Raw genomic sequence first — 27615 nt, 5'->3', positions numbered from 1 at the left:
CCAACGCTGGGGAAACTCACGTGATGCTTTCCTTCAGTTTGAAGTATGAATTAGTTTACCACCACTCTCACTGTTTCCTGTCATTTAGCCAAATTTATATCTATGCTGCCACTGTCCCTTTTATTTAACGGACTTCAACTTTGCTGACCAGCTTTGTTATATGATATTTTATCAAATGCCAAATAAACCACACTAACTAAGTTATCTGCAGTAACTTTTTATATTACTCCATCAAAAAGCTCTATGAAGGTAACTAATGGGTTTCTAAAGAGTGAAAGAGGAAGGGAAGATGGGGGGAAAATAGCAATAGGAAAAATGGGGCATGTAAATAAAGTAAAAAGATATTTCTAAAGCAGTGAGTGACAATAGAAAGAGAAACCAAAACCAACAAAGATGAAGGAGAAAAGAAAATGAGGCAAAGGTTAGAATCTGAAATTGCTGAACATAATTTGCTCATAAGATATGAGTATTGCTAGCTAGCCTGTATTTATTGACATTATCCCTAACTTCCCTGAACAATGTCATCTTGGATTACTATACACATACAGAGAGTTTTCCTTTCTTGACTCAAACTTTGTAGCATGTGTGTCACAACTGAATGACTTGCTACACCATATCAGAGGGAGGAAAATGTCAACCACATTTCCTGTGCATCTGGAGTCATATGTTGGCCATATTAGATAAGGACAGTAGATTTATAATCAACAAATGGTCACCATTACACCAGCTTTTAATTCTAGATTTTATGAATTCAAGTTTCTCCATCTGCCATGTCCTAGCATATTAGTCAGGGGTTTTGAATTATTATTCCAATAACATTTTCATTTTGCCATTCCCTGCAGAATGTAAAAAGTTGAGTCAAGAGTTGAGGTTCTGTTCCTCAAGCTTGTATTGAGCTTTATTGGAACACTATAAGAGGCTGAGGATAAAGAGGCCAGAATTAAGAGTAAAGATGGAATATTAAAATGATAGATGACCTGAAGCTCGGGGTTACACTTATGAAGTGATATAACAAAGAAAATTACAGCACAGGAACAGGCCCTTCGGCCCTCCAAGCCTGTGCCGATCCAGATCCTCTATCTAAACCTGATGCCTATTTTCTAAGGATCTGTATCCCTTTGCTCCCTGCCCATTCATGTATACATCTTAAATGATGCTATTGTGCCTGCCTCTATTACCTCCCCTGGCATCAAGTTCCAGGCACCCACCACCCTCTGCATAAAATACTTGCCACTCATATCTCCCTTAAAGTTTTCCCTTCTCATCTTGAACTCTTGACTGCTAGCAATTGAATCTCCCACTCTGGGAAAAAGCTTCTTGCCATCCATCCTGATTATATCTGTCAAACTTTTATGGACCTCAATCAGGCCCCCCCCTCCATCTTTCTAATGAGAATAATCCTAATATACTCAACCTCTCTTCATAGCTAACACCCTCCATACCAGGCAGAATCCGGGTGAACCTCCTCTGCACCATCTCCAAAACGTCCATATCCTTTTGGTAATGTGGCGACCAGAATTGTATGCAGTATTCCAATATCTGTTAGTTAGGTGACTTTACGGTTTTATATTTAGTTTCAGTTGCTCTTAAAGGATTGAGATATGTCCTATCACCAGAGGTGTTTTTGTAGTGTTAAAATGATCAGGAAACCGTTATCTTTTCTATTCCCACAGAGGAAATGCTGTCCTCAAATAATGCTCTTTGGTGGTCACCGAACGGAATTTTTTTTGCCTATGGAGAATTCAATGATACACATGTTCCACTTATAGAGTATTCATTTTATGGTGATGGACAATATCCTGAAACCATTCACATTCCATACCCAAAGGTACAGTTTCTGTTTACTTTTTTTTAAGTATTACATTTAATAAGGAGAAAAGTTTCACCCATGCTCTTGGCCAAAATTTGATTCAGCAGTGGTGGTGAATGTCAGAGAGGTTAGCCAGTGAGATTTAGTATGGCTAGCATTCTTCTTAACAAGCTTGAACTGGGAATCTGCAGGCTCTTCATTAACCTCTTCTTCTACCCTTTCACAGCATGTTACATTCAAACAGTGGTAGAGGTTGTCTCCTTCTCCAGCAGAGAGAAAAGGCTTTGGAGTAGAGTCATAGAGATGTACAGCACAGAAACAGACAGTTCAGTCCAACTTGTCCATGCTGATCAGATATCCTAAATTAATCTAGTCCCATTTCCCTGCATTTGCCCCACATCCCTCTAAACCCTTCCTATTCATATACCCATCCAGATGCCTTTCAAGTATTATAATTATACCAGCCTCCACTACTTCCTCTGGCAGTTCATTCCAGAGATGCACCACTCTCTGCATGAAAGATTTGCCCCTTAGGCCCCTTCTAAAGGGACCTAAGATGATTAGGGGTTTAGATAGGGTTGACCATGAGAACCTTTTTCCACGTATGGAGTCAGCTATTACGAGGGGGCATAGCTTTAAATTAAGGGGTGGTAGGTATAGGACAGATGTTAGGGGTAGATTCTTTACTCAGCGAGTCGTGAGTTCATGGAATGCCCTGCCAGTAGCAGTGGTGGACTCTCCCTCTTTATGGGCATTTAAACGGGCATTGGATAGGCATATGGAGGATAGTGGGCTAGTGTAGGTTAGGTGGGCTTGGATCGGCGCAACATCGAGGGCCAAAGGGCCTGTACTGCACTGTATTTTTCTATGTTCTATGTTCTAAATCTTTCCCTTCTCACCTTAAGCTTATGCCCTCAAGTTTTGGACTCCCTCCCATGTGGAAATGACTAACTATTCATGCTATGTAAATTTTCTAAAACTTCGATAAAGTCACCTCTCACCCTTTGACATGGGTAAAATAGCCCCAGCCTATACGGCCTCCATTTTTCCACAGAAAACTGAACAATTACTTCGAAAATGCTTGAAATCAGCTAAGATTTTTAAGAATCTGAAGACTTCTGCTTATTTTGCTTTTCCTATAGTGAATTGGATCATGGGAAATGGAGGCTGGGATAACATTTAATCAGATGGGGATTCTGTTGCCTTCCTACCACCTCCATTAAATCTGTGGTGAGAAAGCCTGTAGATAACCTTCCACCACACTGTCAATTAGACTGTGTAAGTGCCTCCGACTTTGTAATAGTCCCTGGGAAGACCATGATGGTCTTTCAGAATTGCCTTTTGGGTTCTGGATGCTGGGGAAGAGGGCAGTTGGTGGGGAGGAGCTTTACTCTTTCATTCAAAGGGACTCAGTGTCTACTGAAGACTTCTGACATCAGGGCCACTGAGAGCCCTAGTTTTCAGCTCCTGTCTGAAGTTCCTCCCATTATTATTTCTAGACTGGGATCCAGCAATGATAGTTACCATTCAATAGATCAGGATTCTGACTCTTCAATTCTTAATCCTGGTCAAAGCCTGCTGCAGGCCCGTCAATTGTCTGAGTGACACGTGGACCACAGATTTTTGGAAATTCTCAAAAAATGGTGACATGGAGCCATTGCCAACTCTCAAGCATGTGACCAAGAAACTATTCGCCTCCACAAAATTCCATTCTTTCAACGAGAGCCTTCATTTAAGTCTTTGGGACATCTCTGCTCACTTAACATTGCTCATTGTGCCTTCCTTTTCTGCATGCCTTGTTTACACTTACTTGACTCACTCTTGTGTGGGAGCAATTTAATGTGAATTATGTAAGTGTATATATAATATGCCTCACTCTATAATATGGATCAGAAGTGGGACCAATTTGAAAATGTAAGCAGAAGTCCTCAGCTGCTGGTGCTCTACTCCAAAAAAAACTATTCCCATTGATATTGAACCTTATTTATGCAAATTATTTAAAATGTAGATTTGCCTTGTAAATTAAGAAAGATATACTTTATAAATTACTAATTGAAGAACATTCTTTATGACATCAACTGAATTATGATATAACTTTGTGAAATACAAGGTATTTGTGCAAAATGTTTCAAACAGTCATTATATTGCAGAAAATGGCAATATTTTTGGAACGTGTGCCAACAGCAAGGAACTATATTGCTGATATGCATTTGAAAAATTTAGGCCAATATTTGTAATCTAAACAGTACTTTTCCCTTAAATTAGGCTGGTGCTATTGCTTCTACCGTGAGGTTATTTGTTGTAAATGTTGAAAATAGAGGGCTTCAAGAACTCACAGCTCCACAAGAGTTTCTTTCAAGGTATACTTCTACTTTTCTCTTTGTTCGTGTTGTTCTCAGAAGTGAGTTGTTTTTAAAATCCATCTACGTAGTAAATGTCACTAAGCTATTTGAATGTGCTCTGAGTGGCAGACGGACACATTAAATTCCTTGTAAGTTGTCTACATATGAGATTTCTCTTCATTGGCTAGTACATATGGCTCCTCCTTGCCATCAATGTGTGATATTCCTTGATCAGAGATGCTGTGCCAGTGTTCCTGAGGGTATCTAATTCAAGAATCAAGAAATGGATTGACCAATTAACTGTAGAACATGCATCAAATTAACACTGGGAACCGTTCTGGAGGCAATGGATTAATTTTCTGTTCCCACTCTGACTGGAAATCAGATGGAGCAAAATGGAAGTCAACAACAAACTCCTGTGATAATCCCAGGAGTGATGCAGCTAGGATGACAGATCTGCTGGTCAGTTTTCTGAGGCAAGGTGAAAGTGGATACTGCAGATCCTGGAGATTGGAGTCAAGATTAGAGTGATGCCGGAAAAGCACAGCAGGTCAGGCAGCATCTGAGGAGCAGGAAAATCGATGTTTCGGGCAAAAGACCTTCATCAGGAAGGGCTTTTGCCTGAAATGTTGATTTTCCTGCTCCTTGGATGCTGCCTGATCTTCTGTGCTTCCCCAGCACCACTCTAACCTTGACTGCAGTTCCTCGGCAAGTCTTTCTGCTGATTGAGTAGCAGAAGGAGTGCTCCAGTCAGTTAATGCTTCATAAACCATTGAATAACTCATTGGATCACCCAAGCCATTTCGCAGATAAAATATCAGAATTGATTATTTATCAAACATCACTTAATGTATGATATATAGTGTTTGAATATTGAATTTGGTGAGATTATTAGTGACATTAGTGTTGAATGTAGTCTTCTGCATTCTAGCCAGCTGATGTTCATAGTATATGCATCGGAATATTTTCTGTTTTTTTATGTTTTCAGTGATTATTATCTAAGTGCAGTAAAATGGGTAACAGATTACCGAATAGCTGTGCAGTGGATTGAACGAAGACAAAATCATTCCATTTTATCAATATGTGATTTCGAGGCATCTACTTGGAATTGTGGAAAGGTGATTAGTATCAAGCACCATACTTAAAACATTCTCATTGGCAATAATTTGCATTTCAATTCAAAGTCATTTTAAAACCTTGTTAATTCTGGACATTTGTTCTCTTAAACCAGGATCTTCAGTTTGCTGAACAAAGTACAACAGGATGGATCGGTGTTGTATGTAATTCTGTTTAAATTACTGTTTCTTTGAAAGCTTAGATACTAGAATCCTTGAATGGAAATTTTTCTTGTGTAGTGGTACTATACAGGAGATATTGGATAAGCACTTCCTACAAGAAGTGCCATTGACTACAATTAAATCTGATTTCAGGCACAATGTATAATCAGCGGCTGACCTGATACTTGCCTTTTTCACCACTGCCAACCTCGAATTTCTATTTTCTTTCACTTATGCCTGCATTCTCTACTATTTAACTTTGTCTTGTAAATTCTTATTCTTATAAAGAAAAAAGATCAGATTATAATTGTATTCTTCAATGGGTATAATGAAGTACTGTCAATAATTCTTAAATATGGGTTGGTAATTTATAATAGTAATATAAGAATAAGGACAAAATATATTGCTTAGTAGTACAAACTTGAATATTGTTTAGAAAAGACACAATTAGCCAATGCTTTTCATTTTGTATTTGTCAGGACATTACACAAGAATATTAATTAAAGCAGAAAACCAACATCTCTCTCATGTAGTGTGAGAGGACTGATTGGCTGACAAGTGGGTTCCAATTGGTAGAAGTGTTGGTGTGGAGAATGCACCCAATAATACTGATTGACAGTTAATGGATAGGCTACCATACAGGCCAACTTTGACTGGTGGTGAAGGCAGGTTCAAAAGGCTAAGGTGAGAGGATTAATAGACATGGAACAATCTTGTAGGATGAGTGCTTCTAATTGGCCTGCAATGGAGGCTCCTCTCTGCTATACTTGTGCAGCACCAGTGCATTTATTTGAAGCGGCTTAGGCTTCCTGACTGCCAATTCAGGAACTATAGATGGGCCAATGGGCTGAGGAGCAGCAGATGGCTCTGCATTTTGCTAAGGCAAACCAGGGCAGCATTTATATGCTTAAATGGTAGGGTCCTGGGGAGTATTGCTGAACAAAGAGAAGTTGGGGTGCAGGTTCATAATTACTTGAAAGTGGATTCACAAGTAGACAGGGTAGTGAAGATGATGTTTGGCACACTTGCCTTTATTGGTCAATGCATTAAGGATTTGGGAGGTCATGTTGTGGCTGTACAGGAGATTGGCTAGGCCACTGTCAGAATACTGCATTCAATTCTGGTCTCTCTGCTGTAGGAAATATGTTGTTAAACTTAAGAGTGCGGAAAAGATTTACAAGGACGTTGCCCTGATTGGAAGGTTTGAGCTATGGGGAGAGGCTGAATAGACTGGGTCTATTTTCCTGGGGTGTCAGAGGTTAAGGGGTGACCTTTTAGAGGTTTATGAAATCATGAGGGACATGGATAGGGTGAATTGCCAAAGTCTTTTTCCCAGGGTAGGGGAGACCAAAAGTAGAAAGAATAGGTTTAAGATGAGAGGAGAAGGATTTAAAGGGGATATAAGGGGCAACATTTTCATGCAGAAGGTGGTGTTTATATGGAATAAGTTGCTAGAAGAAGTGGTGGAGCTGGTACAATTACAGCATTTAAAAAGCATTTGGATAAGTATATGAATAGGAAGGGTTTCGAGGGATATGGGTGAAATGCTGGAAAATGGGACTAGATTAGTTTTAGGATATCTGGTTGGTTTGTATTTCTTGGACTGAAGAATCTGCTTTCTTGCTGTACAACTCTATGACACTATAACTTAATAAGTAACAACACAGAGTATGCGGTTATAGAAAAATAATATTTTTCAGTGGCAATAAAGGAGGAGGCTGAATATATGCTGGTTTGCAGACTTGGAAATCAAATGATAATTAAAATGAAAGAAACTTTGAAATATACTCAACAATTGTCAATGTAGTTTTAAGTATTCAATTCATAATTTTTTTTTAAAAAAACTAACATGTTGGATTTCTAGTAGTCTGATGCTGATTATTTGAAAATTGCAGTTTCACTCATCAGAACCATTCTTTGAAGCAGACAACAGTACTTTCTACAAAGTATTTAGTGACACACACGGATATAAGCATATCCACAAGGTTGCTGGAAATCCGGTAAGTCAGCAATAGTCTTTTGATGAAATAATTAAAGGGATTTTAAAGCTTTTTCACACTATTTCAATCAATATCCTTCCGTTTTTATCTAAAGCCTAAAGCAACACCGATTACAAATGGAAATTGGGAAGTCATAAGCATCGTTGCTCTAAAAAAGAATATCCTGTAAGTATACATGGAATATAATAAAAATATTACTGCTAGAATGTGCAACATATTAGGGTTTTGCCCGATGATCTTCCATTAATTAAACATATTTGATAGAGTCTGTTGTAATTTTTTTTATCCTATGTATAATTAAGCCTGTTGATTACCACACTACTGAATATAACTGGTTTGGTGTACATCACCACAGGAACTGATGCAAATTAGCTTGTAGTATAATTGTCGGAGAAATGTTGCTCAGTACTTAACACAAGTGTAATGAGCTCTTCTGGAATCCCGCTATTCTTCAATTGAAAAAAAATCATCTCACGTCCTAGGATTTAGTTCATGCGCACCAATAACAAAACAAAGTATAAAAGTAAGATGAACTGGATTTATTCTTTCTCTGTTAGGTCAGATCCTGGTACAATACTCTACTAGAAACTGTACAAACTAGCAATGTTGTTTTATTTATATGTTTATAAGTTGCAACTCCCAGAGGTGTTATCGCCACCATTGTTGGACAATACCCTAATATTTACCTTCGCAATGTTATTTTCAACTTTAGATTACTTTCCCAAAGTATATATAAGCTCTTAAAAATATTGCCTGATTTTGGTTTTAAATTCAGTAGGTAGCAGCTTAAAATATTTTTATTGATTTCTGTTTCATCTAAACATTTAACACCAAACCAACTGAAAGCTTTTCATTTATAATGTATATTTTAATACAGACACGTTAGTCACTGACCCGTTCTGCAAAATATAATCTTGTATGATTACACATTTACCAGGTTGACCTATGCTGAGCACTGGTCAATAATAATCCAGATGTACTTTGCATTGTCATGTGGTTTAAGCATTGCTAGCTGTCTGTGTTTTGGATGTAACTATCATGAAAAGTGTTTCATGTAGCACAAAGTTCTTAAAAGGTCTATGCTTATTATTTGTGATGCTTTACAGTCAAACCTATTTCTGTCTCATGTTCCTGACCAGGTTTATTTGACCTGTGATTGACCTGTTAAATCTAAGTCACCAAGGTGGTCTATTGCATGTTTACATCTAAGACTCTCAATTCCATTAGTACTGTCAATGGTCCTTTAACAAAAAAGTCTGTCCATCTCAGCTTTAACATCAACAGTTGATCCGTTATCTCTTCATATCCATGAAGAGATATTTCATGATTTTATCCTCCAGGTCTGGCTTTAAATTTTCTACCATGTTATGACTCTAATTGACCATATTATGCCATGTCTCGGACTTGCCAATAGTGGAAATAATTTCACCCAACAGACTCATCTGACTCCGTCCACTCAACACAAAATATTTTGCATTCTGTTAAATTTCTATTTTGATCTACTTGGCTATGCAGGAGTCATGACAATCTCTTAATGTAGATACGAAGCAGGAGTCATGACAATCTCTTAATGTAGAAAGATTAACTTTCATATGGCTATCCTGCTGTCTTGGCAGAAGAAATCATTTGATCAGCCACCTCAACTCCTAATTGATGAAAGGAATAGTTGAGAGGATTCATTGAGAAGTATGTTGTTTTGATCTGCATTCGGGGAAGCCTTTCTGTGCCTGAGCGTGCCACAAAATCTCAGTGAAAACATAATCACTGAAGTTCTCTTGCAATGCTTCTGCCCTTATTAATAATCTCATTTATTTGTAGATCTTTTTAAAGTCCTTAACTAAAATACCAAGATCTTCAACTCATGTTACCTTAAATATCCAGTGGAGCATTGTATGTTCTATTTTCTATCTTCAGTATGTAGTTTCTTCTTCAATCATTTTTGTTTTAGTATAATTTTTAATAAAATGTGTCTTTATATTGAGTTTTCAAAGGACTACATGTCAACTTTTCCTTTCACAACCAATTTATTAATATTGTTTTCAAAGGAGTAGTTAAACTTTTTGCCTATCTGGAAATTGCCACCATTTAAATGTGACAATTTTTCCCGTAGGCACTGAAGAATGCACTCAACAAATGTCTCTCTTATTTCAATAATACTCAAATTCTATACCAACAAAAGACTACTAATATTCCTATTTTTGATTATCTACTTTACATCCAAGGAGTAATCATATATTTTGTTTGCATTACAGTTATTACATTAGCAATGAATATCAAAAGTATCCAGGGCGAAGAAACTTATATAAGTAAGTTTTCGAAATAACATGCATTATTTTGAAAGAATTATATGCTGTTTGGTTAGAAGCCCATCATTTTGAAACTTTAATTTTCTCGAAGCTATGTAAACAAACCCAAACAACTCATTCTATCATTTCTGTGTAGTACTTTATGAGTAGAAACATGGAAGATATGTTACTGAGATAATTAGTAATTTTTATTTCTACTTTAAAATGTTTTAATACTACATATGGTATACAGATTATGTACAATGATATTCAAGTGGCAAATTAGCCAGTGAATGACTTTCAGAGAATTGCAAAGGTTTATTATACAGTTGTAGTCGCACATAATCATAAGTTTACATATTTCTTTTCTGGACCCTTCATTTATTTGGCAACCAACACCACCATTGGGGAAGAATTTGGCTCTTCGCTGTTTTTAATCAACTTGTTTAGAAATGTTATGACCCAGTTTCCTGGCTCAGAGGTAGACATTCTAGCACTGCACCACAAGAAACTCAGAACTCAGCTTTTTGTTTAAAAAAGAAGATTCAATCCATTTAAACATGCTATAACACACTTATGGGACTTGACCTTGAGAGTCCTGTCTCAGAGGTCAGGGCACTACCACATGACCCCCCCCCCCCCAAGAATTCTGTTGTTAACCTGTCCTTCGAATCAACCTGTTCAGAGATGTTGTTACACACCTCTGAGCAGGTGGACTTGAACCCAGGCATCCCAGTTTAGGGGTCGGGACATTACTACTGCCTGACAAGAGCCCAAGATCTTTGTTGTTAGAAGAGTGAATGAGCATCATCCGCCCATTTGGGTGGCATGCTGGTTAACACTGCTGCCTCACAATGCCAGGGACCCTGGTTCGATTCCAGCCTTGGTGAATGTTAGTGTGGAGTTTGCATGCTCTCCCTGTGTCTGCATGAGTTTCCACCAGGTGCTCCGGTTTCCTCCCACAGTCCAAAAGTGGGCAGATTAGGTGGATTGGCCATGCTAAATTACCCTATATGTGTCCAGGGATAGGCAGGTTAGATGGATTTGTCTGGGTAAAATGTGGGCTTCTGAGGGTAGTCTATGGGAGCTTGATATGGGTGGATGTTCTTCAGAGGGTCAGTGTGGACTTGATGGGCTAAATGGCCTCTTTTTACACTATAGAGATTCTATGATTCATTGCTGTTGATTAACTCTAGAGGTGTTCTGTTTCAGCCTTAGAGGGCTCTTTGAGACTGTAACAAGTAGGGCTGATAAAGGGGATCCAGGAATGTATTGCATTTAGATTTTCTGAAGTCATTCAACAAGGTGCCACACATGAGGTTATTGCACAAGATAGGATCTCATGCTATGTGGTTGGGGAGATATAGTATTGAATTATCATGGATTGAGAATAGGTTAGCACACAGAAGACAGTCAGGATTAATTAGCTTTATTATAAGTTGGAAAGACATAACTAGTAGTGTGCCACAAACATAAGTTCTAGGTGCTCAATTATTTACTACCTATGTGAATGATTTGAAGCAGGGGACTGAGTGAAACATATCCAAATCTGCTGATGATATGAAAATAGATGGAAGGGCATGTTGAAATGAAATAGAAGGAATCTGCCAGGAGTTTTAGATAGGTTGAATAAATGTGCAAAAAACTGGAAAATGGAGATTAATATAGGAAATTGTTTGATCATGCAATTTAGTTGGGAGAATCAAAAGGAAGACTTTTTTATTAAAATGGAGACAGAATCAACAACCTGCAGAGCAGAGAGATCTGAATGCCCTTGTTTATGACGATGCTATGGCTTTAAGAGGTGTAGTTTACCCTGGCTCTTTTTATAAAGAATGGCTGACACAGAGGTGCTGAGCAGTCTGCTCCAAAGCCAATAAAATGAAGCTTGTGAGGCCTTGGGCTTTTTTAAAAAGTTAGAACAATAGAAGCGGCCATGAATGGGTGGAGTCAAGCTCCCACAGAATCTGGACTTTTTTTTAGTTTTACCTTTCAGTAGCAGCTGCTGGTGTCTTGAAGCGGAATATGGAAGCTTTTATTCCTCTCTCTCTTTTAGCTAAAAGCTGGGGTTCTCTTCCTGCTGCTAGAATTGGATGTGAGACAATCTATTTTCCCAAATTTGCCTTTGCCAAGAGTGTGTTTGTGGGATGTTAGTAGTAGTTCACACATTTCATAGAGTTACCATTAAGCCAATTTTCTTTTATTTTTACTTTGTCTTCATTTTAAGTATAGTATACAAATAAAGTGTATTTTGTTTCAAGCCTGGCTGTTTGACCAATCAGATTGCATCCAGAACAGAGTGCCTCACACTTACCTTTAAAATAACACTGTAAATGAAGCAGAAAAAGTTAATATGCAGTGCAGCAAGAAGGCAAATGGATTTTTGTAAAACAGGGATGCCTTGCTACAATTGTACAGACTGTTGGTGGACCTGCCTTTGGAATGTTGTGAATAGTTTTGATCCCCTTTTTTAAAATGGGATATACAGACATTGGAATCTCATCAAAGGCATTCAGTAGAATGAAGCAATTGTCTTATCAAAAACTGTTAAACAGTTTTATCCTTCATTTATTAGAACGTAAAAGCATTAGAGGTGATCTCATTGAAATATTCAATATTTTGAGGGGTCTTGACAAGGTAGATGTCAAAGTTGTTTCCACTAGTGGGGCTATTCTCAAACTAGGGGTCATAGCTACAGAATAAGGTGATCCTCATTTAAAACTGACAAGGAGTTGAACTGAAGGAGGTTTTTCTCCCAGAGGTTAGTAAGCATCTGGAATTTTCTACTCCAGAGGGTTGTGGCAATTAGATCATTAAAAGTATTTGAAGAGGAAGTAAATAAATTTTTGAAACATCACAGAGTTGATGGCAGTGAAAGAGGAGTTTAGGCCTGAAGCAGATTAGTCATGATCTTGTTGAATGGCAAATTAGGCATGTTGGGCTGAATAGCCTGCTCCTAATCCTATTTATGTTCTTAATCCTCTTGTTATTCAACTTCTTTTAGGATATCTTTTAATATGTTTGATATCTTGTGGTAAGTAAGATGGGAGTCGCAGGATAAGCAGCATTCAGCTCCTGAACCTGGGGATCATCCACTCCTGGGCAGACCATGGAGACAACACTGTGCAGCTGAGCCAGCCACATCCATATTTTTTTTCAATCATTTTCAATCATCGTCTAGGCCTTAACTTATTCTTATTTTAAAGATAAGTGTAGGACATTGTGTTCTGGATGCCATCTGATTGATCAAACAGTCAGGCTTGAAACAAAATGCACTTTATTTGTATATACACTATAATTAAAATAAAGACATGATTACTTTGTCACGGGCTCGGTCTTAACAGCAGCAGCAGTGGAGGGGGTGGCATTGGAGGTGCATGAGGTGCCCAGATCCAAGACCTTGCCAAACCCAACGCAGAACTCATCTCAGACAAGGCTGACACACCAGGCGCGTGAGGCAAGGCTACAGCAGTTATGGTGGAGATTCCATGGCTCAACCAATTTTCCAGCATTAGGAAAGCGAGCTAGGGAGATCAATGTCAAGTAGGCTAATGGGAGCTGAGTTCTAGATGGTCATTGTCAGCTGGAGAGAAGTGGACAAGTCTGAAATCTTTAATTTCTTGCTTTTTATTTAGGAATCTAAGATGGCACCCAAGAGTGATGACTCATTGCACTTTTCACTGTAATCCGATACACCTGACAATAAAGTGAATCTAATCTAATACTTAGCCACAGTATATTTGGTTTTGTTGACTTTTAGTTAGCCTGTTTAATATTGTCCATCTTTTTAAAGATAGAAACTGTACTGACTTGTGAATACTCTGATATTCCTGACACTTCTGAAGGTTTTTGAAAGGTTACAACTAATTCACAACTGTTCTTCAAATAAAATTAAATTCCAATTGTTTCCGGCTCCTAAACATCATTTAACTACTACTTTTTTCTTTTGTAGAATTAAAATTGGAACAAGTTCTCTGAAACCCCAATGCGTTACCTGTGAACTCCTTGGACCACTCTGTCAATATTATTCTGCATACTTCAACAGAAATGGACAATATTACATGCTATCCTGTTATGGTAAGTGAGCTACAGAAACTAACTTTTGAAAATAAAATCCAGGGATGACTTTCATGTTTGCTCTTTATTCTATTCAGGTCCTGGATTTCCCATCTTTACACTTGTCAATGCTACCAATGATAAAGGTAATCACTCTTTTGCTACCGCTTAACTGAATTGATTGTATTTAAAATGTGTATTTTATCTATCTGACTGAGTCCCCACTCTTTTTATTTAATGAAAATGTCTAATCTCATGGTCTATACACAAAACTAATTTTAACGTGTTGATGAAAAGACATCATCATCAAAAGCCACCATGGGCTTTGTCCCAATCATGAATGCCACAGAAATGTTGAGCAGAATTTAATGGTGTCCACTCCAAAGTGAATTTAGAAGTTGGATGGGTTGGGCATTTGATTGACTGGAAGGTTGAGATTCTTCACCCCAGCCAAGCTCAAAGTGAAAGAATTGGAAGGCAGTCTGGCACCTGGAAGCCTCCAAAGAGCTACTTAAAGGTCATACTTATGCACCTCATTCTGTACTTGCTGGTATTCCTAAGGATATAAAACTTGGATCGGGAGTAGGCCATCTGGTCCTTCGAGCCTGCTCTGCCATTCAATAAGATCATGGCTGATCGTTTCATGGTCTCAGCTCCACTTACCCGCCCTCTCACCATAACCCTTACTTCTTTTACTGTTCAAAGGATTAATTATCTTAGCTTTAAAAACATTGACTGTGGAAGCCTCAACTCCTTCACTGGGCTCGAAATTCCAGAATCACAATCCTTCTTGATTCAGTCCTAAATCTGCTCCCCCTAATTTTGGGGCTGTGCATTCTTGTCCTAGTTTCATTCGCCAGTGGAAACATCCTCACTACTTTTATCTTATCTATTCCTTTCATAACTTTATGTTTCCATAAGATCCCCTCTCATTCTTCTAAATTCCAATGAATATAATCCCAGTCTACACAGTCTTTCCTCATACGGTAACCCCCTCAACTCCAAACAGCAGCAAGCCAAAAACTCTTATTCAGGTGTTGGATTACTGTGAAATAGGATTGGCTGTGAAGCAGCTAAGGATTCCTATGGGTCCCCATTGTTTTAAAAAAAGTTTGAATCCCATGTTCAGGGTTGCAGCTGGTATTTGGAGATATTTGGTGAGAGATGATGAAGATAACTTTTTAAAATGTTTCAAAGCAATAAATAAATAAAGTGTAGGTTTCAAGTGAAGTAATGTTTCTTTTTTGCTTTAATTGTTTCAGCATCATGGACTAATATCCATATTCTGAAAGATTATTAACATAATACTATTATTGATCAGATTTCCTTATTTTTTAAACGTTGAGTTTTGAATTTAAATTTACCATCACTGTCCCATTGCTGTCCAATTTTGACTGACTTCACTGTACTTCATTACAATGTTTACAGCAAAGTTAGATTACTATTAGTCAAGGAAAGATCACTTCCAAAACTTTAACACATTCACCAGTGGAAAACTTCACATTACAAAACATGCCATGGCATCAGAGAGTAGTTGCATTAATACTTAGAAAGAAGGCAGCCTGTAATACATTTAAGAGAACAAAATGAGGACTGCAGATGATGGAGATCAGAATGAAAAGGTGTGGTGCTGGAAAAGCACAGCCGGTCAGCAGCATCTGAGGAGCAGGAGAGTCGATGTTTCGAGCATACCCTCTTCATTATTCCTCATGAAGAGCTTATGCACGAAACTTCAACTCTTCTGCTCCTCGGATGCTGCATGACCGGCTGTGCTTTTCCATTGCCACACTTTTTGACTCTAATATATCTAATCTTGATTCCATTGTCTGTCATGTAATGTAAAAACATGCTTCATTATAGAATCACATTATGTTTTGATATACTAGATTATTTGTTGTTATAAGTAATTTCTGAACTGTACATCCAGCTTCTTTTAATCTGGTAACTAAACCTTGATTGATGACTGTTAGAGCGAATATTGTCTGTGGAAAGAAAATCTTTTCTTTTTACTTCAAGTGATAGAATCTCTTGAAGACAACAAAGAATTGAGAAAGAATCTTCAGAATATGCAGATGCCAACAAAGGTTGTCAAGTCTTTAGAACTAGATGGCACAAGTAAGTTTAATTATTGTACAGAAAATCTAATTTAAAAAAAAACTCATCAATATAATGCTTTACTTCGGTCCAGTCATATTGCTGGCAATGATTTTCACTTCCAATGGAAGAAGTATTTATAGATAGGCAATGTTCCTGCTAAATTTGAATATTGAACAGTTTTACCAACAGGTCAGCATGAGCAGTGTAAGCTATATGGGTTTCTGCTGTGTTTCAACGTTTTATGATTTTAGATAAAAATTAGATGGAGAAGATCTATCTTTGGGGAATTGGGAAAAAATACATAATCTTAAAATTGGTGCTAGGACATTCCAGTGTAATGTGTAAAATTGATTAAACGTAAAAATAGTGAAAATGTGAAATTGGGTCCCCAGAAAGTGGCCTGGACTAGGACATTTGAACCTTTGAAGACTGAAACTAGTAGAGTTTCTTGTTAGATTGCAATATGAAGGCATATGGAACAAAATTGGGAAAGTGGAATTCAGGTACAAATCACCTTCAAAATCAGTCAATGTTTAATCTTTTCCTGGTTGCTAGAAGGACTAAAGCAGTATATTGATGTGTCTAAAGTACAATGATAACGTCCAGTACACCTTTACATTTACATTTTTAATAGCACTGAGATCTTGCCTTCGAGGAAATGTTGCAAATTTCCATAATTGTAGGAATTTCATTGCTCACGTTTGGGATATAACAATGGCTGAGTAGTTAGCACTGCTGCCTCACAGCGCCAGGAACCCAGGTTCAATTCCACCCTCAGGTGACTGTCTGTCTGTGTGGCATTTTGCATGTTCTCCCTGTGTCTGTGTGAGTTTCCTCTGGGTGCTGCAGTTTCCTCCCACAGTCCAAAGATGTGCAGCTTAGGTGGATTGGCCAGGCTAAATTGCCCATAGCATCAAAAGGTATGCAGGCAAGGTGGTTTCGCCATGGGAACAAAGGTAGGGGGATGGTATGGGGGAGATGCTCTTCGGTGGATTGGTGTGGACTATATGGGCCAAATAGCCTGCTCCCACACTAAAGGGGTATTGTGCTCTAAATTATGTAAATATTAAATTTAAAAGCTTAATTAAATAATGACCATCATATTTAGCAACAGTTTGGATGCACTATAAAATGTTTTCCTGTCTACAAATGTTCATATTTATCAATTCATTTTCTCAAATTTATATGTACAATAACTGTTTAAATTGCAGCTGAGAATGTAAATTTTGAGCATTTTGAGCTCACAGTTTCATATTAAAATATACCAACAGAATGTTGGATACTAGAAGCAAAAAGTAAAAGAAATAAGTTGCATATTTACAATTGAAGTATACTCTAGCATATCAAACATCTCAATTTATATTCATCTTTCATTATGATGCTTGAAATGTTTTTAAGTAACAGGGGAAGTCACCATAGGGACACACGTTCTTTATGATGTGATGAAAGATTTGCAGTATTTTTTTTAATGGCTTAGTTAACCACTATTGCTAATCTTAATCAAATGTGAATCGATGTCCGGAAGTTCCCTTATGCCTGTAATCCTTTCAATGTCTCAGATCAGGGTTTTTTCTTTATTTGCTTATGGGATGTGGGTTTTACTGGCTGGGCCAGCAATTATTGCCCATCCCTAGTTGTCCTTGAGAAGGTAATGGAGAGCCATCATCTTGAACCACTGCAGTCCACATGCTGTAAGCAGACCTGTAATGCCCTTAGAGGGAATTTCCAGAGTTCTGATCCAGTGACAGTGAAAAAACTGCAAGATATAGTCTTTAACTTTCTTCTGTAGCCATTGTATTTATATGGCTAGTCACTGTCTGGTCAATGATAACCCCCAGGGTACTGATAGTGGGGGATTCAGTGATGATAATGCCACTGAATGTCAAAGGTCGGTGCTGGTATAGTCTCTTATTGGAGCCTGTGATTTCTGTCCCTTCCCCGAGCCCATTTAGACTGTAGATATAATATAATCTGGTAATGATTCTGCGACGTGGTGCAGTAGCAGTGCTATAAGGGAGTTCTGTGAAATGGATTTTGGTTTCAGTTGGATATGGGAAGAAGCCAGAAAATTGAGTGGCTATCCAATGGGAAGCAGGCCAATTAGAGTTGAAAAGAAGTAGCTCCAGACCCAAATTGGGACTGTAGCCCAAGACGCCATGTGGCAATTGGGTAATGTTCAAAACACAAAGTCAGTCTGTTACAAAGCTTAAGCCGTCTCCTCCCTCAAATTCTCTTTGTATGCAAGATTTTAAAAAAACTTTAAAAAATTGTTTCAAAACAACCTGTTGCCACTTTCACCAGCAAACCTGGTAAATGCATTCAGCCACTGTCCTGCTGGCAGACCCTTTCTTCTGTCCTTGTGTTTCCTCATCATAACCTGCTGTGAAACACTCCTGAACATTTTCACATGCAATGAAAAATTGTGGAAAATTTATTAACAAGTCCAATAGCTTATTAATGCATAATTTCAAAATGGCAGGCAGGCTGCCAATTTCTGCATCTCCACTTGACTTTCATAATTTCAAAGCCGAGTGTGATTGTACTGTATTAAGTCAAAGTGAGGACTGCAGATGCTGGAGATCAGAGTCAAGATTAGAGTGATGCTGGAAAAGCACAGCAGATCAGGCAGCATCCGAGGAGCAGGAAAATCGACGCTTTGGGCAAAAGCCTTTAATTAGGAATGAGGCAGGGAGCCTCCGGGGTGAAGAGATAAATAGAAGGGCAGTGGTGGGGGGTGGGGTGGGGGGGACTGTGAAGAAGGTAGCTAAGAGTGCAATAGGTGGATGGAGGTGGGGATGAAGGTGATAGCTTGGACAGCTGGGAAGAAAGATTGGCAGGTAGGACAGGACATGAGGATGGTTGAACCAACAGTATTGTATTGTTGAGCCAACAGTACATTCTCGTGGGATGGGGTGAAGTGGAAGTTTGCAGACAGGCCATCTGATTTATGACCCTTTCAGCCAGCATACTCTGTGCTTTATTTTAAACTGGATAGTTTCTCATTTGGGTATCTCACGCCCCTTCACTTCTGATTCCTCTTTAAAATAAAACTTTCAGTGGAAGTTTCATAGCCTTTCAAGCAGCATCAGCAATGGCGAAAAATTCAGAAAAATACAGCAAAATTGTAAAAGTGAGTGTTTTAATGTCGAGCAAACAAAATTTGAATTCCTTCTTGAGCTTTCAACAGCTAGGTGAAGATGAGTAAAGGGCAAGGGCCTTATTTCCATGCATTTGTATGTTGTTATTAGTTAATCTTGCCTCATTTCTATGCAGTTCCAGATTCTCCCAGACACTAGTGAGAAACTGGACAGCATTAATTCCCATCTTCCCTGATAGGTGAGGGTGGCCAGCTGCTTCTGCAGTCCTCTTAAATTCACCTTCATTCACCAATATCTCCGGCATGGTCAATGGGCAACAACCACATCCATAGCCAGCCTCAGCATACCATGTAACCAATCTTGGACTAATTCAGGAGCCACTTCAGGACATTGCTGCTGCACTTCGGAGTTCACCAACACCTTGCATTGCAATACCTTTACCAGGTCACTGTTTTGGCAGGGACACACATCTTGTTCATCAGAACAGAATACATCTCAGGATTCCTAGCTTGCTTTCACAGCTCAGTCACTTTGAACTTACTTGAATGTTCACAGCATCTCTGCCTTGCTTTGTTTCTTCATGCAGACTGAAAGCCAGGCAGCATGTTATTGTTGCTATTACTGAACAGTCAAGGCAGTAGGGATGTTTCAATACGGCACCATGTTACATCAATGTCAAAGCTGCAGCATTTGCCAGCAGCTTACACGGCAAGCACATTGAGTACGATTCAACTGTTTAGTCATGTCAGAAAGTTTAAGAGAGGCAGTCCTTTGTTAAGTGAAGGGGAACTATGGTCAGTTAGAGGTTTCAGCCATCCTCCGTCAAAGGCATTGTCTGGTCTCAGTCCAGGGTGTTAGCCATGGTTAGTCCTGGGGTATTGAGCAGAAAAAGTCAAGGAGAGGTAATCAGGCAATTTAAACATACACACTGCACAAAAATGATTTTAAAAAAGCTTCTTTATTTCATTGAAAACAATCAAATCTTTATAAACCTTATTGGCAAGTGTAGCTTAGAGGAATGCACTATTTACATTGGAAATTTGCCTGATGATGTGGGGCCACAATTCAAAAAGAAGAGTGGCTTAATTAATCAATAAGGTGAGTGGCAGAGGACTGCCTGAGCAAAGTCATGATGTGCTATAGCCAGAAATCCTCCATGAAGCTTCCTGAAGTTACTTAGTCAAAATACGGGAGGAATTCAGTGCATTATGTGTATAGAAATCGTATGCATCAAGTTTTCTTGAGCTTTTAAAATGAACATTAGTGTACAGCACAGAGCATTCACTTTAATAAGCAAATATTAAACATTGTAAAATGCTACAGGCTTATTACTTTATTCATTTGAAGTCTATTATTTGAATTGGCTCTCATGATTACAGTAAATTAATTCAAGGGTAAAATGCAGTAAACAATGAAAGTGGCAAAAATGGTATTTGCTCTGGATTCACCGAAAACAACAGCTTGATAGGAAACTATAGCACACACTTGTGAAATATTCTATTTGAAAGTTGGTTAATGTTTAATTCATAGGTTGAGAGCACTGATAAGAATTACAAATAAATGGTCCACATGTACCTACAAGGAAGTGGTTGATCCATCATCAATATTTGCTTAAAGTGAGATGAGTAAGAAATAAAAAGTGACAATATTTTATGTGTTCTATTCCAAAACACATTGTGTTCTGTGTTAATGGCAATTGTGTTAAGTATACTTTTTTTTTCAGATTATTGGTATCAGATGATACTCCCACCAAATTTTGATGAATCAAAAAAGTATCCTCTGCTTATTGATGTGTAAGTGTAATTCCAAAGTCTACTCCTCCCTAAAAAAAAATTGATGAAAGCCATGACATTTGGCACAATGCATTCCTCTCTCTTTTATTGCCTCATGTTTCATTTGAACTGCCAAAACTATGTTGTTCCCTGAATATAAGCTTAGGTTTGTACCATATATGAGCTAAGGGTTTCCTTCTAATAATAAATAGCTTCTAACTTTATTACACAACACAAACAAGTTCTGACTCTGTGCCCTTGATTTTAATGCACTGCTCAGTCGGAATGATGGGGAACAGTACAAATGGAGCAGTGGACATGACTAATGTTTTGTTACCTGACTGGACACTAATGGACAACTTGTCAAGGTCCCCTTTAAATACCAGACTGAGTTCCAGTAATGTCGCCAGGGCCTAAACTGCTGGTTTAACTTGAAGCCTGAGTAAGAGTAGATTGATGGCTACCTCTGAAGGCTAAAGCTGGTGGGAGCTACAGCTAGAAACTAGTCTATCAAGGGGTAAGTTTTTAACACTTCATTTTCTTTCTTGTACCACAGAATTAAAGTGTTCAAGAAGGTGGCCATCATGTCTGTCCCAGCTCTTTGAATTAGTATAATTACCTACCACTACCAATCTCCTGTTTTTTCTCATACCTTTGCGCATTATTTGTATCCAAATAATCATCCATTAACCCTTAGAATGCCTCAGTTTAATCTAGTTAAAAATCACACAACACCAGGTTATAGTCCAACAGGTTTATTAGGAAGTACTAGCTTTCAGAGCACTGCTCCTTCATCTGGTAGTTGTGGAGTGGGACGAAAAGGTACAGAATTTATAACAAAAGATTACAATGTCATGCAACTGAAATGATGTATTGAACAAACCTAGATTGTTGTTAAGTCTTTCATCTTTTAGAATGGGTTCATTAATATGTAAATCCAAGAACTTCTTTAAAGTCACACTCTAGAGAGAATTTAAAGTTTTATAAAATAAAGGTGATATCCCAGCTTAGACAGTGCATTAAAGGTGTGAGGTTAGAGTCTGTCTCTATCCCAATCTTGAGTCAGACTGGTTCTATTTCCAAAGTGGAATTTACAAAATATTACATGGATTGACTGCCTGCAGATTGTGCATTTTTTGAGCAAAATAGAATGTATCTGCAAATATGATTCTGCAATTACGAATTCACCCATAGACTTATACGTGTGTGCGTGCATGTGAGTGTGCATATGTGAGTGTGAGTATGCACATGTGAGTGCACATGAGAGTGTGCGCAAGCTTGGTAATGTGTGTGTGTGGTGGCGTATAAACCTATGCAAGAGTGTGTGTGAGGGGTGTGTATGTATCTATGAGAGAATGTGTATAAGAGAGGGTCTGCGTGAGTATATAAGTCTGTGTGTGCATGTGCATGTGTGAGAGAGAGTGTATAGTGTAGTGGGGTCACCTGTAGTGTGACATGAACCCAAGGTCCCGGTTGAGGCCAGCCTCATGGGTACTGAACTTGGCTATCAGTCTCTGCTCGGCCACTTCACGTTGTTGCCAATCCTGAAGCCGGCCTTGGTGGATGGTCATCCGAAGATCCGAGGTCGAATGCCCCTGACTGCTGGAGTGTTCCCTGACTGGGAGGGAACGTCCCTGTCTGGTGATCATTGCGCCGTGTCCATTCGTCCACTGTCATAGCACTTGCTTGATCTCACCAATGTACCATGCCTTGGGGCATCCTTGCCTGCAGCATATGAGATAGACAATGTTGACCGAGTCACATGAGTATCTGCCGCATACACAGTGATACTTGTGACTCGGTCAATGTTGTCTATCTCATACACTGCAGGCAAGGATGCCCCGAGGCATGGTACATCGGTGACATCAAGCGGATGCTGCAACAACGGATGAATGGACACAGTGCAACAATCACCAGACAGGGGTGTTTCCTCCCAGTCGGGGAGGCACATTGGGCCTCGGATCTTCTAGTGACCATCGTCCAAGGTGGATTTCAGGATGGCCAAGCAGAGGCTGATAGCCAATTTTGGAACCTATGGGGATGGCCTCAACTGGCACCTTGGGTTCACGCTACAGGTGACCCCACCATGCTATATACTCTCTCATGCACACAAACACACACATACACATGCACTCTTACATACTCTCTCACTCACGCAGACCCTCTCTCATACATACACTCTCTTTCATGCACACACACACACTCCCCACACTCGCACCCTCTCACAGGCTTAGACTCCATCACATTCTCTCACACACACACACTTTATCAAGCTTGCACACACACAAACACACACTCTCTCTCCGTCTCTGTCTCAGATGCATGTGCACACATGTATAGGTCTATGGGATGAATTTGTAATTGCAGAATTATATTTGCAGATACGTTCTATTTTGCTCAAAAATGCACAATCTGCAGGCAATCAATCCATGTAATATTTTGTAAATTCCACTTTGGAAATAGAAACAGTCTGACTCAAGATTGGGATGCAGCCAGACTCTAACCTCACACCTTTAATGCATTATCTGAGCTGAGATGTCACTTTTTAAAAATAAAACCTTAAGTTATCTCGAGAATGTGATTTTAAAAAAAGTTCTGGGATTGACATATGAATGAACCAAAACCTGCAACCCATTCTAAAAGATAAAAGACTTAACAGCAATCTAGGTTTGTTCAATATATCATTTCAGTTGCATGAAATTGTAATCTTTTGCTATAGGTTCTGTGTCATATGGTCCTGCTCCACAACTACTGGTGAAGAAGCAGCACTCTGAAAGCTAGCGCTTCCAATTAAACCTGTTGGACTATAACCTGGTGTTGTGGGATTTTTAACTTTGTCCACCCCAGTCCAACACCGGCATCTCCACATCAGTTGAATCTGCCTCCACTACTCTTCAAGGCAGTGCATTCTGACCCCAATTACTTGCTGTGTGAAAAAGCTGGTTCACGTATTACATTGATAAATCACTTTAAATTTGTGGTCTTTTGTTCTTGAACATGAAGAACATGAATGCTCCTTTTAGATCCACATGGAAGCCTTGTACCTCTCCCATCCTGTTGACGTCTTTGTTAGTTTAGCAAAGAATAATGAAGAATAATAAAGAATAGTTTAATGAAACTGTCAGTACAATTCAATTGCAAATTGTGTTATCATCACGTGGTGGAGCTGTAACTTTTTCTAGTCTCTCCCATAGTGTTGCTGGATAAAAGACCATAAGACATAGGAGCGGAAGTAAGGCCATTCGGCCCATCGAGTCCACTCCGCCATTCAATCATGACTGATGAGCATTTCAACTCCACTTACCCGCATTCTCCCCGTAGCCCTTAATTCCTTGTGACATCAAGAATTTATCAATTTCTGCCTTGAAGACATTTAGCGTCCCAGCCACCACTGCACTCTGTGGCAATGAATTCCACAGGCCCACCACTCTCTGGCTGAAGAAATGTCTCCGTATTTCTGTTCTGAATTTACCCCCTCTAATTCTAAGGCTATGTCCACGGGTCCTAGTCTCCTCACCTAACGGAAACAATTTCCTAGCGTCCACCCTCTCCAAGCCATGTGTTATCTTGTAAGTTTCTATTAGATCTCCCCTTAATCTTCTAAACTCCAATGAATACAATCCCAGGATCCTCAGCCGTTCCTCATATGTTAGACCTACCATTCCAGGTATTAATTTACTTCATATATGGATAATTTACTGAAATCATACTAATTTACAAGCATTGAAATTTTGAAAATAATTCAAAATCCTTAGTTGGCAAACAAATTCACTTGAATGTTCATATTTGGCTAATAGTAAAACCAAGAAAAACATTTCAATTATTAACTCAGATTTGTTGCTTTAAGTAAATTTGATGGTGGCAAAGTATTTCCACAATTGAATACCTCAGGGCTTTTTCAGAAACTTTGTTCATACCATTGTTGTGACATTTCTTTCAGCTATGGAGGACCAGGCAGTCAAAAAGTTGATGACCGCTTCTCAATTGAATGGGCGACTTACCTTGCCAGTACAGAGGAGATTATTGTGGCCAGTTTTGATGGGAGGGGAAGCGCTTATCAAGGTGACAAAATAATGCATGCAATATATCGAAGGCTGGGAACTTATGAAGTGGAAGATCAAATCACAGCAGCAAGGTGCACAGTTAATCCAAGTTAATAATATCATGCATTATGATTGTGCTTTTAAGTGCCATAATTTCTTCTAACTTTCTATAAATTTAAAAGTCTTATCATTTTGATATTGAAGACAATTTTGTAATATTAGCTTATCTGCTCAGACACTGAACAATATTTTGTTTCTCTGCAGAGAATTCATTAAAATGGGATACATTGATGAGAAAAGGATAGCAATCTGGGGCTGGGTAAGTTATCAAATTTATTTTTGGTACAAATAATCTCTTATTGGTTTGTTGTACATTAGGATTAGTTTGTATCATGTTAATGGTAAAGACAACATGAATTCTAGCAGCGACTTTAATTTAGGACATTTAGTTAGTTGAGATGGGTGTACTTAATAAACAGGGCAATTTTTACTCTTCATTTTCTGGGCCATGAAAATGACTAATAGCAGGTTATTCAACTATAAAGGTAAAACAGATGTATTCAGATATATTTAGCCATTCCATGTGCACAGATAATTTTGAGAGTCACTGTATGAGCATCAAAATGGGAACCCTGGCTATTTTTTTTTCTGCTGGGAGAATGTGGGGACTACAGATGTTGGAGAGTCAGAGCCATAGTCAGGCAGTATCCGAGGAGCAGGAGAGTTGACGTTTCAGGCACAAGCCCTCCATCAAGAATAGGCTTCCTGATGAAGGTCTTGTGCCTGAAATGTCGACTTTCCCTGTCCTTGGATACTACCTGACCTGCTGTGCTTTCCCAGTGCCACGCTCCTGCTTTTTTTTTCTGCTGGAGGCCACCTGCCATTTTAATGTACCAAATGTGACTCGACAAAATCAGTTAATTTAACACTGAATAGGGATGATGCAACCTGTACCTTTCCTGAATAACGTAACACCAAGGCATATTAGACATTGCAGCTACTTGTGAAAACATTATCACTAGTTTAACAAAATACTGTTCTAAATTTTATTACATTCCAAAAGAAAGCTGTTAAGTTAGATTAATTTGGAGGTTACTGGAATAGGGTATACATATTGCTTTTGCATTTATTTTACATTGTTAGCTCCTGTTATGAAGGAAGCACATTAATTTTGGACAAAACATTCACAGAATTGAAGTGTGACACAGAAGGCGACCAAAGCAAAATACTGGAACTGTGAAATAAGATCAAAGCACAATGGAGAGGTTCAGCACATCATTTATCAGCTGTGGAGAGAAACAGAGTTAATGGCTCAGGTCAATGACCTCATAATAGAACACGTTATTCTGATAAAAATGTTATTGACCTGAAACAATAACCCGTCTCTCTCCACAGAAGATGATTATTTGGCCTATCCTTTTACACTGCCTCTTTCAAAAAGCATTTGAGTTAGTTCCGTTTGCCAGTCTTTCTTTATGTCCAAATTTTTTTTCCACCTTAAATGTCAATTTTTATCCCATTCTATTTTTAGTGCTATTATTGAATCGATATGCACCTATCTATCAAGCAGTGAGTTCCAAATACTACACACTTACTATGTTAAACACCTTTGCTCCTGTACCCCTGATTCCTCTGATAGTCACCTCAAATCTGTGACCTGTTATTTTCAACTCTGCAGCCATTGGACAGAGTTTGTCTTGATATGCTCTTTCGAAATCATCACGATTTTAAAATCACTGAACCTCTACTTCACTATAAGGAGGGCAGCTGAAGTTACTCCAGTTTCTTGGTCTCGCTGCAATCTCTCATCACTGGAACCATTCTAGTAATACCTCTTCTGTGCACTATCCAAAGACTTCAATTTCTTTCAAACGTCTGATGTCCAGAATTAGACATGAATCTCCACCTTAACGTATTTGTGAGTGTGCAGGCCAGTTAATTATGAAGCCCCAGATTTTTGTTTTGTCCTCCCCTGCATAACGAGATGTTAAAAGCTGCCTCATGCAAGCCTTGCTTTGGGCTTGCAGATCGCTGCATGACTAAAGCTGAGAAGAACATTGCTGCAGCTAGGGCCAAATGAATGTTTTGTATAAGCTTAACACAGTTTATAGTCATGGAATCCTAAAGATGTACCACATAGAAACAGACCCTTTGATGTAATTCGTCCATCCCAGCCTAATTAAGTCCCATTTGCCAGCACTTGGCCCATATCCCACTAAACCTATCCTATTCATATACCCATTCAGATGCTTTTTAAATGCTGCAATTGTACCAGTCTCCGCCACTTCCTTTGGCAGCTCATTTCATACACGCACTACCCTATGCGTGAAAAAGTTGACCTTTAGATCCTTTTTACATCTTTCCCCTCTCACCCTAAACCTATGCCCTCTAGTTCTGGACTCCCACACCTCAGGGAAAAGACCTTGTTTATTTATCCTATCCATGTCCCTCATGATGTTATAAACCTTTGTAAGGTCACCTCTCAGCATGCGACACTCCAGGGAACACAGCCCCAACCTATTCAACCTCTCCTTATAGCTCAAATCCTCCAACCCTGGCAATATCCTTGTAAATCTTTTCTGAACCCTTTCAAGTTTCGCAACATCCTTACATTGGAATGGAGACCAGAATTGCACTCAATATTCCAAAAGTGGCCTAACTTTTGGGGCAGCATGGTAACTCGGTGGTTAGCTCTGCTGCCTTACAGCATCAGGGACCTGGGTTCGATTCCAGCCTTGAGCAACTGTCTGTGTGGAGTTGGCACATTTTCCCCGTGTCTGTGTGGGTTTCCTCTGGGTGCTCCAGTTTCCTCCCACAATCCAAAGCTATGCAGTT

At 38.9% G+C, this 27615-nt stretch overlaps 1 protein-coding gene across 3 annotated transcripts in view; it reads left to right on the top strand.

Moving 5' to 3' along the window:
* LOC122551633 (dipeptidyl peptidase 4-like) overlaps positions 1–27615 on the top strand; it is an 83551-nt gene that overhangs the window by 35928 nt on the left and 20008 nt on the right. For all 3 annotated transcript variants that reach the window (XM_043693869.1, XM_043693870.1, XM_043693871.1), the window contains 13 exons: positions 1674–1828; positions 4076–4170; positions 5141–5270; positions 5384–5428; positions 7325–7429; positions 7524–7594; positions 9682–9735; positions 13667–13791; positions 13869–13916; positions 15787–15885; positions 20689–20758; positions 24678–24872; positions 25045–25099. In XM_043693869.1, coding sequence (XP_043549804.1) covers positions 1674–1828; positions 4076–4170; positions 5141–5270; positions 5384–5428; positions 7325–7429; positions 7524–7594; positions 9682–9735; positions 13667–13791; positions 13869–13916; positions 15787–15885; positions 20689–20758; positions 24678–24872; positions 25045–25099 — 1247 coding nt within the window. The remainder of the gene's footprint in view (positions 1–1673; positions 1829–4075; positions 4171–5140; positions 5271–5383; positions 5429–7324; positions 7430–7523; positions 7595–9681; positions 9736–13666; positions 13792–13868; positions 13917–15786; positions 15886–20688; positions 20759–24677; positions 24873–25044; positions 25100–27615) is intronic.

The sequence above is a fragment of the Chiloscyllium plagiosum genome, chromosome 7, assembly GCF_004010195.1.
Source record: "Chiloscyllium plagiosum isolate BGI_BamShark_2017 chromosome 7, ASM401019v2, whole genome shotgun sequence".
NCBI lineage: Eukaryota > Metazoa > Chordata > Chondrichthyes > Orectolobiformes > Hemiscylliidae > Chiloscyllium > Chiloscyllium plagiosum.
This window is presented reverse-complemented; position numbering and strand designations above follow the sequence as displayed.